Genomic DNA, 15,086 nt, shown 5'->3' with positions numbered 1-15,086 from the left:
CGTGCAGGTACAGGTATAAGTTGCACGGTGTAGCCCTGTGACCAGATTTTAGTTGCCTAAAGGCAGCAGTCACAGCTGGAATTCTGAAAATGCACAATACACTGTGAAGTGCCACTCCCTGAGATTTATGCTGTATCTACATTTAAAAAAATATTTTAAAATTGATTTTTAGAGAAAGAGGAAGGGAGCGGGAGAGAGAGAGAAACACCTATGTGAGAGCACAACTTGGATGGGCTGCCTCCTACATGCCCCCCACTGGGTATCAAACCCACAACTCAGGCATGTGCCCTGACCAGGAACTGAACTGGCAACCTTTGGGTGCACGGGATGACGCCCAACCAACTGAGCCACACTGGCCACGGCTGTATCTACATTTTATTTGTTTATTGTTTATCCTCACCCTGGGATATTTTTTCCATTGCTTTCCAGAGAGTGGAAGGGGAATGGTGGAGAGAGAAACTTTGATGTGAGAAAGACACATCCACTTGTTGCCTCCTGCACATGCCCCAACCTGGGCCAGGGATTGAGCCTGCAACTGAAGTATGTGCCTTGTCCAGAATAGAACTGGAACTCTTCAGTCCATAGGCCGATGCTCTAACCACTGAGCAAAACCGTCCAAGGATGAATCTACATTAAAAAAAATTATTATCCTTTATTAACGAAAATAAGTTCACATATAGACTAAAAAGCCACGAAAAAGCACTTGTGTGACCATTTGTAAAATTACACATTACAATTACTTAAGAAGTGCTCCTCTACTTGTGATTTAATGATCTCATAGCTGGGCTTTGTTTTTCAAAAATAGATACTAATAATTTAGCAAATATGGATGTGCAATTATTTTATTCACTTAGGGATGAGTTGTCTATACTTTCTCATATATTCCTGATTTTTTTTTTTTTTTTACAATCACATCAAATAATGCTCATTGCTTCTATCTGTGACTACTATGAAGATACATCAGGATTTTAATAAACTGACATCATAGTTTTCTTAGAGTATTTGGAAAAAGTAGTTAAAATACATAATGTCCCTATGTCTTACATTAATGCAGTAAAATGTGCCCTGCATGGTGACATACAACAAAGCTCTAAGTCAACCACAAACTACATCTCCATTGAGATTGTCTTCATACATTGTGAATTGCAGTGTCCACAATCTTCAATGGAAAAGTAGATATGAGTGAAACCCACCTTATAGACCAGCGCTCACAGATCTTTAAGGCAGCAAGAATCAATCCCATGATTTCACACACCAGGAAGAAAAACAGAGCAGTATAAAGTAATATGAGAGTGGAATCACATTAATATTTCCTTCTTAAAGTATCTCAAATACTGTCAATATAAAATAGGATACGTTCTAAGTAATTATACATCTCCAAACATCTATCCCCTTGATATTTTGAAGCACACTAGGAAATAATTATCTAGTTTTTTAAACTTTGGAAAATTCTTTATAGTAAGTATTCTGATTTAGAGTAATACCTGAAAACTATTAATTAACATTCAACTGTGAATTCTCTAATATTCTAAAATTAATTTTCAGTTACATACTCCCCTAAATTTTTTACATCTTTTAAGTTACTTTCAGGCATGAATTATTTGGGCTTTTGTGAAATGTATATTTTGGACAAAAGTTTCTCATTCTTTACTATGAACTTAAGTTCCTCCCCACTGTGCATTTCCTGATATGGAAATGAGGGTGTAGGTCCAGCTACATGGTTTCCTACAATCTTCCTTCTTAAGGTTTTGCTCTACTATGAATTCCCACATGTCGAATAAGCTGTGAATGCTGAAAGAAGGGTTTTCCACATTCTTTACATTTGTATTGTTTCTCTTTATGTATCTATGTTTTATTTTATTTTTATTTATTTTAAAAAATATATCATTATTGATTTCAGAGAGAGGAAGGGAGAGGTAGAGAGAGAGATAGAAACATCAATGATGAGAGTATCATCACTGATCATCTGCCTCCTGCAGGACCCCAACTGGGGATGGAGCCCGCAACCCGGGAATGTACCCTGACCCAAAATGAACCATGATTTCCTGGATCCTAGGTTGATTCTCAATGGCTAAGTCATGCCCGGCCAGGCTGTATCTACATTTTACATGGTTCAATAGGCCTACCAAGAAGTTGTCTGCTTCAGAAAGTGTATGTAATGAATTCATGTAATAAGTTCTAATTTTGAATAGAAAGAATGAGGCTAATAGTAGGGGAAAATTATATTCCCGTACTTTTGCTAAGTAAACATTCAACAAATATTTGAATAATCTTGTTTTGGAATGGTGCCAACTCAGTAGCCCTGTGCCAGGGCTTTACCAGTCCCCCTTGGCTGGCCTTACTTGGCAACACACACACCACCTGTACCACCTGGGGACCTGAGTTATGAGCGGGCTTGCTTAGCGTTTAGTTTTAGGCGTGTACTCCATTGTACCCCCACAAGTGACATTCCTTGGCATGCATTGCCTTACGTAGGGGCTGAAATGGCACTGAGACTCTAGAGGTGGGGCCACAGAGGGCCATTATTGCCCTAACCATGGGTCCTATGCCCTCCGCAGGACCAATGATAGTATGAGTGGGAGATGCATAGGAAATGGAATTAGGGGGAGGAGTTGTAAAGGGCATGAGAAGGGCACTGTAAGTCCCTGGGAGAGCGTCAGCGCTCAGTAACTGTAGGGCGACAAGGAAGTTAGGGGGCTGAGGGAAGAGGAGGAGCCTAGAGGCAGGGTCCTGTGGGTCCCAGCTCCAGCCCATTCCCCTGGCCCCTCCCCGCGGCCGCCGCTGGCCGGAGTCACACACATACATGTTTTCCTGGTTTTCATTTCTGTCCCGGCACCGTCTGCCTTTTCTGCTCCTCAGAGTCAACAGCTGCTGCAGCTCCAGCCATACCCTGGCGCCCCTTCCTAGCACCTTGCCCTCCCCTGAGCCCCCGTGCTGGGGGCCCCTCCTCCTCGCACCTGCCCGAAGGTCACGGGACAGGTAAGAGGTGGGAGACTGGGGGCGACGGGCGAGAGGGGAAGTGCAGGAGGATGGAGTGAGAGCCCTGAAGATGGACTGAGTGGGGGACACTCAAGAGCCTCTTGTTTCCTGGTCCCAGCTCTGACCCTCCCTAGGCAGAGCCCTCTGCCCAGAGACGTCAGCCCTACATTAATGGAAGCCCTGGCCACAGACGTAAACAATTTCTTGTTTCACTTTTTTTTTTTTTTTATGGGACTGTCGTAGCCTCAGTGGAATATAGAAAAACAAATGGAAAACTGGGGAGGGAGGAGCTGAGCTTTCAGCTTGGGTGATGGGGCAATCCAGCTGTACCACAGTGTATCTATTTTCTGTTTCTCTTGTTAGAGGAGGCAGCACAGACCAGTTGGAGCTAGGAAGGCAGGGCATGGGGTCTTTGGGGGAGAAAGTCTCTGCTCACATTTAGCTCCCTGAGTTTGACTGAGAAGCCAAGACCCTGAGCTGTGCTCTGGTTCCTGGAGGAAGGGTGTTTTGGTGTTGCCATTCATGGGCTGGGCCAGGGCAAGGGGCTCCACTGGCTGCTGTGCCAGGCACTGCATGCTGGGGGCCCTGCTGCCTGCGTTTCCTGAGTCCCTGAATCTGCAACTTCTCCCACGGGCTTGTAGGATGAGTGTGTTGTCCTGTAATCTCCACTTGGTCCTAAATGCACTTCAGACAGGAGAAGAAGACAAGGGGTGCTGCGTATCAGGATCACCATTATCTCATGGGGTTCCAGAATCTGCAAAGTTCTGTAAAGCCTGGTGTGGAAGAGCCCTTTAGGAGAGGTCCTGCCAGTCCCTGGCTGCCTAACTGGTGGAAGCCATACCCTGTGAACCAGGGTCTCAGGGAAGAATATGAGCTGCCAAAGATGGTGCCTTTCTACCCACTGCTCTGGTGCTAGGCAGTGGTTGAGAAAAGAGGGGGCATGTTTTCTGTGAAGGCTAGCCACCCCTACCCAGTCTGTGTGGGCCAGTGACGGGTAGCATTCCAGGTGAGGCCACTAGGGTATGCTGTTTGCTGGGCTTCTAAGAGGAGGACTTCACTTTTCGGATCCCACTAGCCAGGAACTAAACCCGAAAAGCTTCTCTGCCCACTTTCCCTCACATTCTCTCCTTCCTTTGTCCCTCCTTCATTCCTTTTTTTTTTTTTTAACATCCCATTAGGACACAAGCCCACCCCCTGGTGCCAGTGAATTTGGTCTTAAAAGGGCAGGCATGATTATGTATTTCCATGTGCCTTGTTTGCTTTAGAAGTGGGCACCCTAGCAAGGGCAGTGCTGCCAAGAGGACTTGTAATAGCCTGTGAAGAGATGAGAAAGGGGAGGACCAGCCAGGAAGGAGATGGAAGGGCTTTGTTGAAAGGTCTAGGGCTTGGGCTGAAGAAGGGCAGAGCTTTCTTTTTAATTTAATCACTACCTCCCCCAGATAATTCATTTAGGGAGACATTTGATGGGCTTTCTTGTCTGAGGAAGGTCTAGAGTCTGGCCAGGTAGGAGGAGGTGGGGAGGTTGGGGAGGTATTGCAGTGCCAATTAAGAGCTTGAGCTCTATTGGGTAGCCTACCCTCACGAGTTTGGCACCCTGGCATGGGACTTAGTGCCTGCCTTAAGGCGCTGCAGGGAAGACTAAACGAGATAAGGCATTCTGGTGCTTGGTGTGTTTGGCCCTGGTGAGTGCTCAATAAATGACAGCTATTATTATAAGAGTAATTAAGGGGCGCCTGGGAGAAAAGGACAGTCTCCTCTGGACAGATTTGTGGACTTTAAGAAATGTCCAAACCTGTAGAGAATTTTTATGAGTTTACTTGAGCCAAACTGATAACATATGCCAGGGGAGCAAGTTCTCAAATGCTCCCAAGACTAACAGTTGTATAGTTTCTTTTATGCACTTGAAATTAAGGAGGGAATGTAAGGAAGATTACATGAAGGTGGGAAAAAGCCAGGTGGGGTCAGATTACAGGTTAAGGTTAAGTGCTCTCTTGAGGGTGGTCATGTCTTAGAAGGAGGGCCCTGAAAGGGAGGTCACATACTAGAAGGAGGGGCATTTCAAAGGTTTGTTAACTTAGATGCACAGAAACAATGGACAGGGCTTGCTTAAGCCAAAGATAAGCTTTTTAGTAAAGAAGTTATGTGTCTGGGATGTGACTGCCTATCATGACCTGCCCAGTTGGGAATTTATGATCAGATTATCCAGTGAGGTTACTTTGCATAGAATCCATTTTTTTTTCATCCACAGATTTCAGATATTTGTGAGTGTGGCTTGGGAGAAGCATGATCTCTGGGAAGGCTAACATCTGGATACCTCTCTTGGTTTAAAAAAAAGTTTAAGGGGCTAGGATGGAAGGGTGTAGGGTAAAGATAAGGCCCACTTGGATTTTTAGATCTTCATTCTCTGGTTGTAGAATAACCAAAGAGGGCTGTTTAGAAAAGTTGTGAAAAAGGACAGATAGTTGCATTTCAGAATGGATAGAGGGTATTTCTTTTGGTAAAAGAGCCCCAAAATACCAGATTTAAGTAGACTATAAAGTAGAATAATGTATGATTTTCAAAAAATACTCAGCTTTTTCTTTCTGTTCTGGGTGTGATGTTCAGGGTAGCTCAGTGAAATCTTATTTACCCATATGTTTACGAAATTGGAGTTGTATTTGGGGAAGGTGTTTATAGGATTTATGCTTACCCAAAGATCCTGGTATGTTTTCTTGAGGAGGAAAGGGCACGTAAGGGGAAGGGGATGCAACTAGAGGTTTGAGTATAATTTCTTGACCTTGTTTCCTTGGAAGTAGCTTAAGGCTCAGCCTTAGGGTAATGGCCCAAGTTTAGGGGCAGCCACTTCTCACTCTCTGTGGGGAAGTGTGTCGAGTTCTCTTAGGCCAGCCAATCAAGCCAATCACGAGGTGCAGGAATTGTATTCACACTTCCTCTAATCTCAGCCTGTGAACAAGCTGACAAGGATTGTCACATTGTGCAATCCTCCTGCCTTTCCGGTTTGGGATGAGAGAGAAGTGGGCTAGGGTGAGGCCTGGACAACTAGGAGAAAGGGCTGTGCATTCTTTCTCAACCACTGCCCAGTCCTCATCAGGGCTTATTTGCTAGGGGACAATTTCCTCAGGCCTCCAGAGCCATGCCCAGCTGGCAGTCCTTTGTTCTGTCCCTTGTCAAAGGAGATTCCTGAGGGAGCGCCTTCTTATCTCAGAAAAGTGCTGAGCCCAGAGCTCTTCCTAGCTGCCCTTTTTGCAGGGCTGAGGGGCCAGTGGACCTTGGACGCAGAGAGTTGCTTAATACTCCTCTCCCCGCCCTCACCCCCTCCGCCCTTCTTGACTTCTTGATTCAACTTAAATCCATAAGCCCTTGACTGGCCATTCCTTTCACTGCTGGCTGAGAAAGGAGGAGTGGTCAGAGCGCAGCTCCTGACCTCCACTGGCTGCTGTCTCCACAGGAACCTGCTTACACCTCTGGCCAGGTAGTGAGTGCTTCCCACTTTCTCCTTCAGCCCCACTCACTTGCCCCCACCCCTCTTTGCTGCTGTGCAGTGTCCAATCACTTCCTCTCCCCAGTGCCTCTAGCCCCAGTGTCTCTCCACTTGCTTGGCCAGCCTCGCCTGTCTTTCTCTCAGCTGTCTTCCGCTCTGCTGTGCCCAGGGTCGGTGCTGTATCTCCAGCAACCGCTCCTCAGTGAGGAGTGGTCATCAGTTGACTCCAGTCATTTCTAAGTTGGGCTGTACATTTGGGTCACCCTTCTCTCATTCACACTATTTGGGTGTTGCAATTATTCTGATGTTTTGATGGCAGGGGACCTGGAATACTAAGGGTCGGGAAGGGTATCTGGGAAAGGAAAAGCAAGGAAAAGAAGAGAATAGCCTGTCTTCTTTCAGGGTGGGGTGAGGCTGCTGGGGCTTTGCTAGTGCTGAAGACTTCACCTAAGCAGGGGGATGGTTGTGGGTTTCCAGCAAGAAATCTCTGAAGCCTTTACGTTTGCCAGAGTCCTTGAGGGAAAAGAGCACTGTTGTCAGGAGAACCTACAGATTATTTGTTTGAAAGGTTGGTTTTTCATGTTGCATCTCAGCACAGGTGACAGGTGAGTCTGAAATTGGAGGCAAGACAGACTTTTTTGAGGTCTGACTGAAAAACGCCAGCACAAATCACTGCGGTTACACCTGGTAACTGCCAGACAATTGCCCTAATTCCTGTCTCTTATCACAGCAGACTCAGATAGAACCAGGATTTAGTTTTCTATTTTGTAAATCAGGTAGGCAGCACCAGCCTCACGATGAGAGACAGATGCTTTCTCTCTGGGGAGTGAGTGCCTTTTCTTAAAAATTCAAGTTGGGGTGGTTTTGATGAGCCGGAGCCAGCATGAGAAGTGAATGGGAGGCGGGAAGCAAGAGAGAGGGCTGTGCCATGTGGGTGGGGCGGTCGCCCCTACCGGCCCCTAGGGGGGAGTGTTCTGGGGACTTGCCAACCACCTGATGTATATGGTCCTCGCTCTCCCTTAGAGGGCGATGCCAAGAAGCTGGTGAAGTCTTTCTTCTCCGCCTCCGCCATGGTTGACGGTGTAAAGTATGAAGTGGCCTCCCAGCACTTGGGGGACGCCTCCCCTTTGGAGGAAGAGGCCCAGGCAGGGCCGGAGCAGGTGAAGCTGAAGAAGGAGATCTCGCTGCTGAATGGCGTGTGCCTGATTGTGGGGAACATGATTGGCTCGGGCATCTTTGTGTCCCCCAAGGGCGTGCTTATGTACAGTGCCTCCTTTGGCCTCTCCCTGGTCATCTGGGCTGTTGGGGGCATATTCTCCGTCTTTGGGGCCCTTTGTTACGCGGAACTGGGCACCACCATTAAGAAGTCTGGGGCCAGCTATGCCTACATCCTCGAGGCTTTCGGGGGACTCCTTGCCTTCATCCGCCTCTGGACCTCCCTGCTCATCATCGAGCCTACCAGCCAGGCCATCATCGCCATCACCTTTGCCAACTACATGGTGCAGCCCATCTTCCCGAGCTGCTCCGCACCCTACGCTGCTGGCCGCCTGCTGGCTGCTGCCTGCATCTGTAAGTGGGGCTGGGGCTAGTGTGGGTGGAGCGCCAGGGCAGAGGCCTGGCTGTGAGTCCAGTCAGCCAGTAAGAAGGAGATGGAAAGAAATGCATGCCTCTGCAAATGCTTTTATTTTTTTTTAAAATTAATGTATGCGTGAAAATTCGAAAGTACCAAAGTGTAAAAAAATCCACCATTGCCCAACTTCCCATGGTAAGCATCATTAGCAGTGTGTGTGCCCTTCCTGATATTTTTCTTGCTCCTTCAAGAGATGTAGTTTTGTTCTGTGGTTTACAAAAAATGGGATCATAGTCCACATATAATTCTACAGTGTGTTTTTTCCCAGGAATTTATCAGTGACATTCTTTTCTATTTACAGATCTACTTTTAAAAAAATGCTTCATGTTATTCCATGTTAATTTTAAGAATGTTGCTTATTTAACTAATCAGTCCTCTGTTAATAGCCATTTAAGTTGGTTCCAGTTTTTTCAGACTTACAGACAATGCTCCAGTGAATATCTTTTCAAACATATGTGAGGTTTGCTGTTGGCTAGATTCTTGAAACTATTACAGATGATATGGTAGGCTGATTTACTGGTGAAAAGAATTTTAGGGTCTGTTGGTCTTGGGGTCCCCTCAAATGTAAGTATATAGTCACATATCTTGTGTAGAGCAAGAATTATTCCATCTAAGTAAAATTTCTAAGATAGCTGCATCCCTTTAAACACCAGAATTCTCTTATTTCAACCATCTTTGTTGGAATCTCTTTAAAACCAATGATATGTCTGCTTGCCTTAATCACTTGACATTTCTTTGGTAACTTGGGGTTACTATTGCACATCTCAATTCTTGTGTGATTATGAAGCCTTTCCAGGCCAGCAGAGGTGGGGCTGATTTTGTTTCCTCAGTGGCCTCAGACTGCTGACCTGACTTCAGTTCCTCAGGTTTTTATCCTTTCCTGGTTTTGATCTGTGTCATCTCTGACAGCTGTCATCCCTTGATTCTGGCATCGTGACTACCGCCGTCAGTCACCCTTTTTTAATTTGCTGCTTCTATTTTGGGAATAGAGCTGCATTCAAACTCTTGTACACCCACGGACACATACATGCACATGTACACCCTTGTACAGATACATGCAAAGCAGCCACAGTTATGATTAGTTTGCAGAGCTCCCCAGTGGAGAGAACACAGAGGTCCGTGCATGGATTTATCACGTATATTTGAGACAACTCTGGTAGAGTAAAAAGGGCACCAGATTTTTGTTTGAGGCTGAGCTCAACAACTGCGTGACCTTAGGCAAGGTACAGTGAGTGTTTACTTCCAGCCTACTGCAAGAATGAAGTCAGATCCATTGAAAACCATAGATCGTGACTCAAATGTAATATACATTATTATATTTAAAGTTACTATGCCTCTTAGCTTCTAATAGAACTTCGTCCTATCTCTAATAACTTCAGAGGCACATAATGATCTGGGAGAAGGTTCAGAAGGACAACGAAGATTGTAAGAATTTAGAGGACATGTGATTCTGAGTTCCTTCCTTCAGCTAATGTTTAATGAGCACCCAGGACAAATCAGATGCTGAGACCTCTAAAGACATTCTGTCCAGATACAGTAATATCTCTATTTAACCATAACCACTCAGGAAAAAAACCAAGAAGTAGTCCAGGAGGGAGACAGACATGGTCAACAAATAATTGTCATGCAAGATAATAGGTGTAGTGATAAAGGCACCATAGAAACAACTGGGATAACTTTCTTTCCTTCTTTTTTTCTTTAAAATATGTCTTTATTGATTTCAGAGAGAGGAAAGGAGAGGGAGAGAGAGATAGAAACATCAGTGATGAAAGAGTCATTGATTGTCTGCCTCCTGCACGCCCCTTACCGGGGACTGAGCCCGCAACCCGGGCATGTGTCCGGCCCCGGAATCGAACGGCGATCTCCTGGATCATAGGTCGATGCTCAACTGCTGAGCCATGCCGGTGGGGCTGGGATAACTTTCTTCTTGTGAGAAGGAGAGCTCAGGAAGATGTCATAGAGAACATAATGTCTGAACTGAATTTGGAAAAGATACATGGCTGTCTTCTAGGACATTTCTTGTAGGGATAACTGTACGCAAATACGTGTGGAGATGCCAAAAGATACAGACTGTTCAGAGAATTGCAGGTAGTTGGTAGAGCTAGAATGTGGAGTGAGAGGCAGGGGAGGAGGTAGAGACGAGAAATACAGCCCAGGGTCAGCTCAAGGGGGTTTTATATGGTGCCTCACCAGGTTAGACTTTATTTTGAAAATAGGGGGGAGCTATCAATTTTAAGTGGGGAGGTACAATCAGATTTGCTTAGAACTCTGCTGGGCATGTGGCAAGTGTTTTTGGAAAGAGACAGGAGGTAGGGAGACCGGTTGAGGGACCTGAAACCTGAGTCCATATGAAGTGTGGTGGAGGCCTGCCCTCTGGGCAGGGCCTTTGAAACTGAGACGAGGGGGTAGATACAGAAATAATTTTAAGGTGGAATTTCTAGGACTTCTGGATGTGGGGGTGTGGAGGAGCTCTCTGAGGTGAACAGATGGGAAGTGATGAGCCACCATCTGAAATAGGGAAGGTGGTGATGAGGTAGAGGGGGCATCGGGCCTCTACGGGGCTGCTCGTGAGGTCCTTCCATGAGCAGTGCCTTCCTTGGGCCACCATGACCCAGAGATGATCATTTTCTCACCAACTGAGTCTCACCCAAAAAAGAGGTTGATGTGTATAAATGATAATGTTTGTTAAGGTACAATAGTGAGCATACGTGTGTAATTCCTAAATACCAAAGGGCGTGTGTTCACTATCAGGGGACCCCCTTTCTAGTACCAGAGCCACTGGGAAATCAATCTGGAAATCAGGGAATTGCTTGCAGGGCATGGAACGAGAGCGAAGGAAGAATGTTTTGACTATTCAAAAACAATTTACTGATTGTGGTCGGGTTTATAAAACATGGAGTGGGAAAGAAAGGTAGAGACCCTGCTGTAGGGAACTCATAATGTGGTGGAGATGGGCAAAAATAGTCAATTAAACATATTGTATATGGTAAGTGCTGGGAGTGGGGTGGTGTGTAGCTTATTCAGGAGATGATTTCTACACTTGACACTGAAGGATGAAAAGCAGTCAGGGGTGGGTGAAGCACCCACTCAGCATGACCTTCAAGGCCCACTTCATCTGACTTCTTTGGCTCATCCCAGACCTCTTGCCCTCACCCTCTCTGTTCCAGCTGTGCTGTTTGTCTTGCTTTTCTTTCAATTTACTTGGCTTGTTCCTGCTTTAGGGGTTTTGTAATTGGGCAATGATTATTGTTTCTTCTACTGGGAAGGCTCTTTCCCTAGATGACCTCGGAGCTTATTACCTCACTTTATTCATATCTTTGTACAACTATTACCTAACCAGAGACCTGTCTTGTTTAAAGTGGTGGCTCTCAGTCTCCCTCCTGTTTTGTATTTTAAAAATTTTTATTGATTTTTTTTAGAGAGAGAGAGAGAAACATCAATTTGTTGTTCCACTTATTTATGCATTCTTTGGTTGATTCTTATATGTGCCCTGACTGAGGACTGAGCCCACAACTTTGGTATAGCGGGACAACACTCTAACCAACTGAGCTAACAGGCCAGGGCCCTCCCTCCTGTTTTTGTTTTTGTTTTAAATATATCTTTATTGATTTTAGAGAGGAAAGGAGAGGGAGAGAGAGAGACAGAAACATCAATGAGGAGAGAGTCATTGATCGAGCCCGCAACCCGGGCATGTGCCCTGACCCAGAATCGAACCCCGATCGCCTGGATCCTAGGTCGATGCTCAACCGCTGAGCCACGCCCGGCCGGGCCCTTCTGTTTTTTTAAATAGTACTTATCACCACCTGACATTATTATTTACATGTTTATTGTCTATCTTTCCTTCTTAAATGTAAACATCATGAGAGTAGAGACTTTGTTTTGCTCACTGCTGAATCTCCAGCCCCTAGAACACTGCCTGTTGTCTGCTAGGTACACAATAAATATCTGTTGAATGGAGAAGGGGCGGGGTATGTGTGTGTGTGTGGATGAGGGGTGGAGGGGATCAATGGGAGGGGAAAGGGACATCTGTAATACTTTCAACAAGAAAGATAAAATAAAAAGGGGGGCAAGGGCATTCTAAATACAGGGAAAGGCAATGTAATGGCACAAAGGTGAGAAAAAGTATGGCGTGTGTGGGGGGGTGTGGGACTGCGGGATGTGAGGGAACAAAGGAAGGCAAGGGGCTAGACTAGAGCATGAGACAAACCTTCCTAGGGAGTTTAGATTTTATTTTAAAGCATGTGAGGAGCCATTGAAGGGCTCTATGCAGGGGAGCAGTGTCGCTGGGTGGGACATAAGAGCAAGGCTGGAGGCAGAGACCCTGATTAGGAAGATCTTGTCACAATCCAGGCAGGAAATGACAAAAGCTGAAACTAGGGCAGTGGTAGTGGAGGCGCAGCTTATTCAGGAGATCATGTTTCCAGGAAAGGACAGATGGGAGAGTGATTTAGAAGGTGTAATCAGTCCAACCAATAACAGTTATTGGGATATCTAGTGTAAGAAAGAGGTAGGTGTTGCCCTGGCTGGTGTGGCTCAGTGGTTGAGCATCATCCCAGGCACCAAAAGGTCACTGGTTCAGTTCCCAGTCAGGGTACATGCCTGGGTTGCGGGCTCGATCCCAAGTAGGGGGTGTGGAGGAGGCCGCGGATGTTTCTCTTTCTCTCTCAAATCAATAAAAACATATTTAAATAAATGAGAGAGGGAGAGGGAGAGGGAGAGGGAGAGGGAGAGGGAGAGGGAGAGGGAGAGGGAGAGGGAGAGGGAGAGGGAGAGGGAGAGGGAGAGGGAGAGGGAGAGGGAGAGGGAGAAAGAGAAAGAGGTAGGTGACGTCGACCAGCCTTTAAGTTCTGTGCCATAGAGGCTGAGCCTGTCTTATGATTCACTGTATTCCCAACAAAAAACAAAGAGAGGAACTCAACAAATATTCCTTGAATAAAGAGATGGGGTTTCTGGTTTAGGCAACTGGTAGGTGCTGGCATAATTTACAAGGAGGGGGAGGATGCAATCATGTTGAATTTGAAATTTATTTGTAGGATAGTAGGCAGGTGTGCCCATTTGGAGCTCAGGAAAGAGATGGGGCTGGAGACTGAGCATTCACCAAATATTCAGGAAGCACTTGCCATTTCTCCAGCACCGATCATTGTCTTTTTGAAGCTGTCAGTGTGTGTGTGTGTGTGTGTGTGTGTGTGTGTGTGTGTGTGCGCGCGTGCCTGTGGGTATACTGGTGGAGGGCTAAGATAGGCAATACAATACAAGGTTTCAATGGGTTATGATGAGTGTTCTGATTTGTGAGGTGCAAGGAGCCACAGGAGAAGACCTGAACTAGCCTAGGGGTTTAAAAACTCTCCATAAGGAAGTTTAACATGACACCTGAATGATGAAGAAAAATTAACCAAGAGTAGAGAGGGAAGGGCAGCCTTTCAGGCAGCAAAGACAATGTATGAAGACTTGTAGACAAGAAAGTAGAACATTGTCAAGACACTGAAAGGAGTTCAGGGTGGGCTATAGTAGTAAGGTAGGGAATGTTGACAGTTGGATTGCAGAGGTAGATGGAGGTCATAGAAGAGGTTTTTCAGGGCTTTTTAAACTCTTCTAGCTATTATTGCTGTGATATGAATCACAATAAAACTTAGTGGCATTGAACAACAGTCATTTTATTCTTATCTTTTATGGTTTCTGTGGCTCAGAAAGGCCTAAGTGGGGCAGTTCTGGCTCAGGGTCTCATGTGGTGGTAGTTAGATGGTGTGCTGGCAGGAGCTGGAGCGGGGGCTCTGAAGAAGGGGACTAGCCGGATATCTTTTTCTCTTCAAGTTGTCAGGGCCTTTCCAGTGGTCTGTCCACATGGACTACATTGAGCTTCCTCACATAATGGCAGCCTCAGAGCAATCAGGCTGTTTACTTGACAGCTGAAGGCTTCAAGAACGAGTATCCCAGCCTTTCATGACCTAGCCTCTAAAGTCACATGGTGTCACTCCTGCTATACGCTAGAGGTTGAAACAGTCACAGATGAGGCACAGAACTTATCTCTATCTAGATGGAGTATCAAAGTCACATTATATGAAAAACATATGGGATGGGAAATATTGTCAAGACATCTTTGGAAAATATCATCTGTCGCAGGAACCATATTAAGGAGTTTGGTGGGCTTTCTCCTAAGGCAGCGACTTTCAACTGGTGTGGCACAAGAATTTTTAAAACATGCAATACCTAACTATTTAGTCAGGGCACTGACCTCTTTTCCCTTAGATTGTCAAATAAAAAAATGACAACAGCCAACACAACAGTAGCCGTCCAGTGTGAATGAATCAAAATTTTATCTATTTTTTGTCAGGTCGGCAAAAAATGTATTTTTTGGTATGCCGCAGAATTTTAATTATGTGTGCCATGAGATGAAAAAGGTTGAAAATCACTCTCCTAAGGCAATGAAAAACCTCTCAAGGCTTTTGAAGCAGGAGAGTGACATTTGTGATTTAAATTTTAGAATTTGTGGATTTAAAAAAAAGACAAAACATCTTTATTGATTTCAGAGAGAGGAAGGGAGAGGGAGAGAGAGAGAGAAACATCAACGATGAGAGAGTCATTGATGGGCTGTCTCCTACTGGAGATCGAGCCCACAACCCGGGCATGTGCTCTGACTGAGAATCGAACCACAGTCTCCTGGATCATAAGTTGATGCTCAACTGCTGAGCTATGCCGGCTGAGCAGAATTCGTGGATTTTTAAAAAGATTATTCTGCCATCAGTTTGCAAGACTGGAAGCCGAGAGATCGGTTATAAAGCTGTTGCTATGATCGCAGTGAGTGATGATGGTGGCTTGGACTAGAGTCATGTTTGGGGGGTGAGAAAACAGGTTAAGACTTGGACACTGATTAGATATGGGTAGAGGTTGTTGATGATGATAAGATGCCCAGGTTTCTGGTGTGGGCAATTGGGTGGATCGTTATGCCAGTTATTTAAAGAGGAAACACTGGAGGGAGGAGTAGGTTTGAGAGAAATG

General features: G+C 45.6%; 1 protein-coding gene across 1 annotated transcript in view; it reads left to right on the top strand.

Moving 5' to 3' along the window:
- Positions 1–2,826: 2,826 nt before the first annotated feature.
- Positions 2,827–15,086, top strand: part of SLC7A7 (solute carrier family 7 member 7) — a 30,866-nt gene continuing 18,606 nt past the window's right edge. Inside the window, exons 1-2 of the mRNA XM_016205796.2 lie at positions 2,827–2,979; positions 7,484–8,029. Coding sequence (XP_016061282.2) covers positions 7,531–8,029 — 499 coding nt within the window. The 5' untranslated portion in view covers positions 2,827–2,979; positions 7,484–7,530. The remainder of the gene's footprint in view (positions 2,980–7,483; positions 8,030–15,086) is intronic.

The sequence above is a fragment of the Miniopterus natalensis genome, chromosome 1 (genome assembly GCF_054644295.1).
Source record: "Miniopterus natalensis isolate mMinNat1 chromosome 1, mMinNat1.hap1, whole genome shotgun sequence".
Taxonomy (NCBI): domain Eukaryota; kingdom Metazoa; phylum Chordata; class Mammalia; order Chiroptera; family Miniopteridae; genus Miniopterus; species Miniopterus natalensis.
This window is presented reverse-complemented; position numbering and strand designations above follow the sequence as displayed.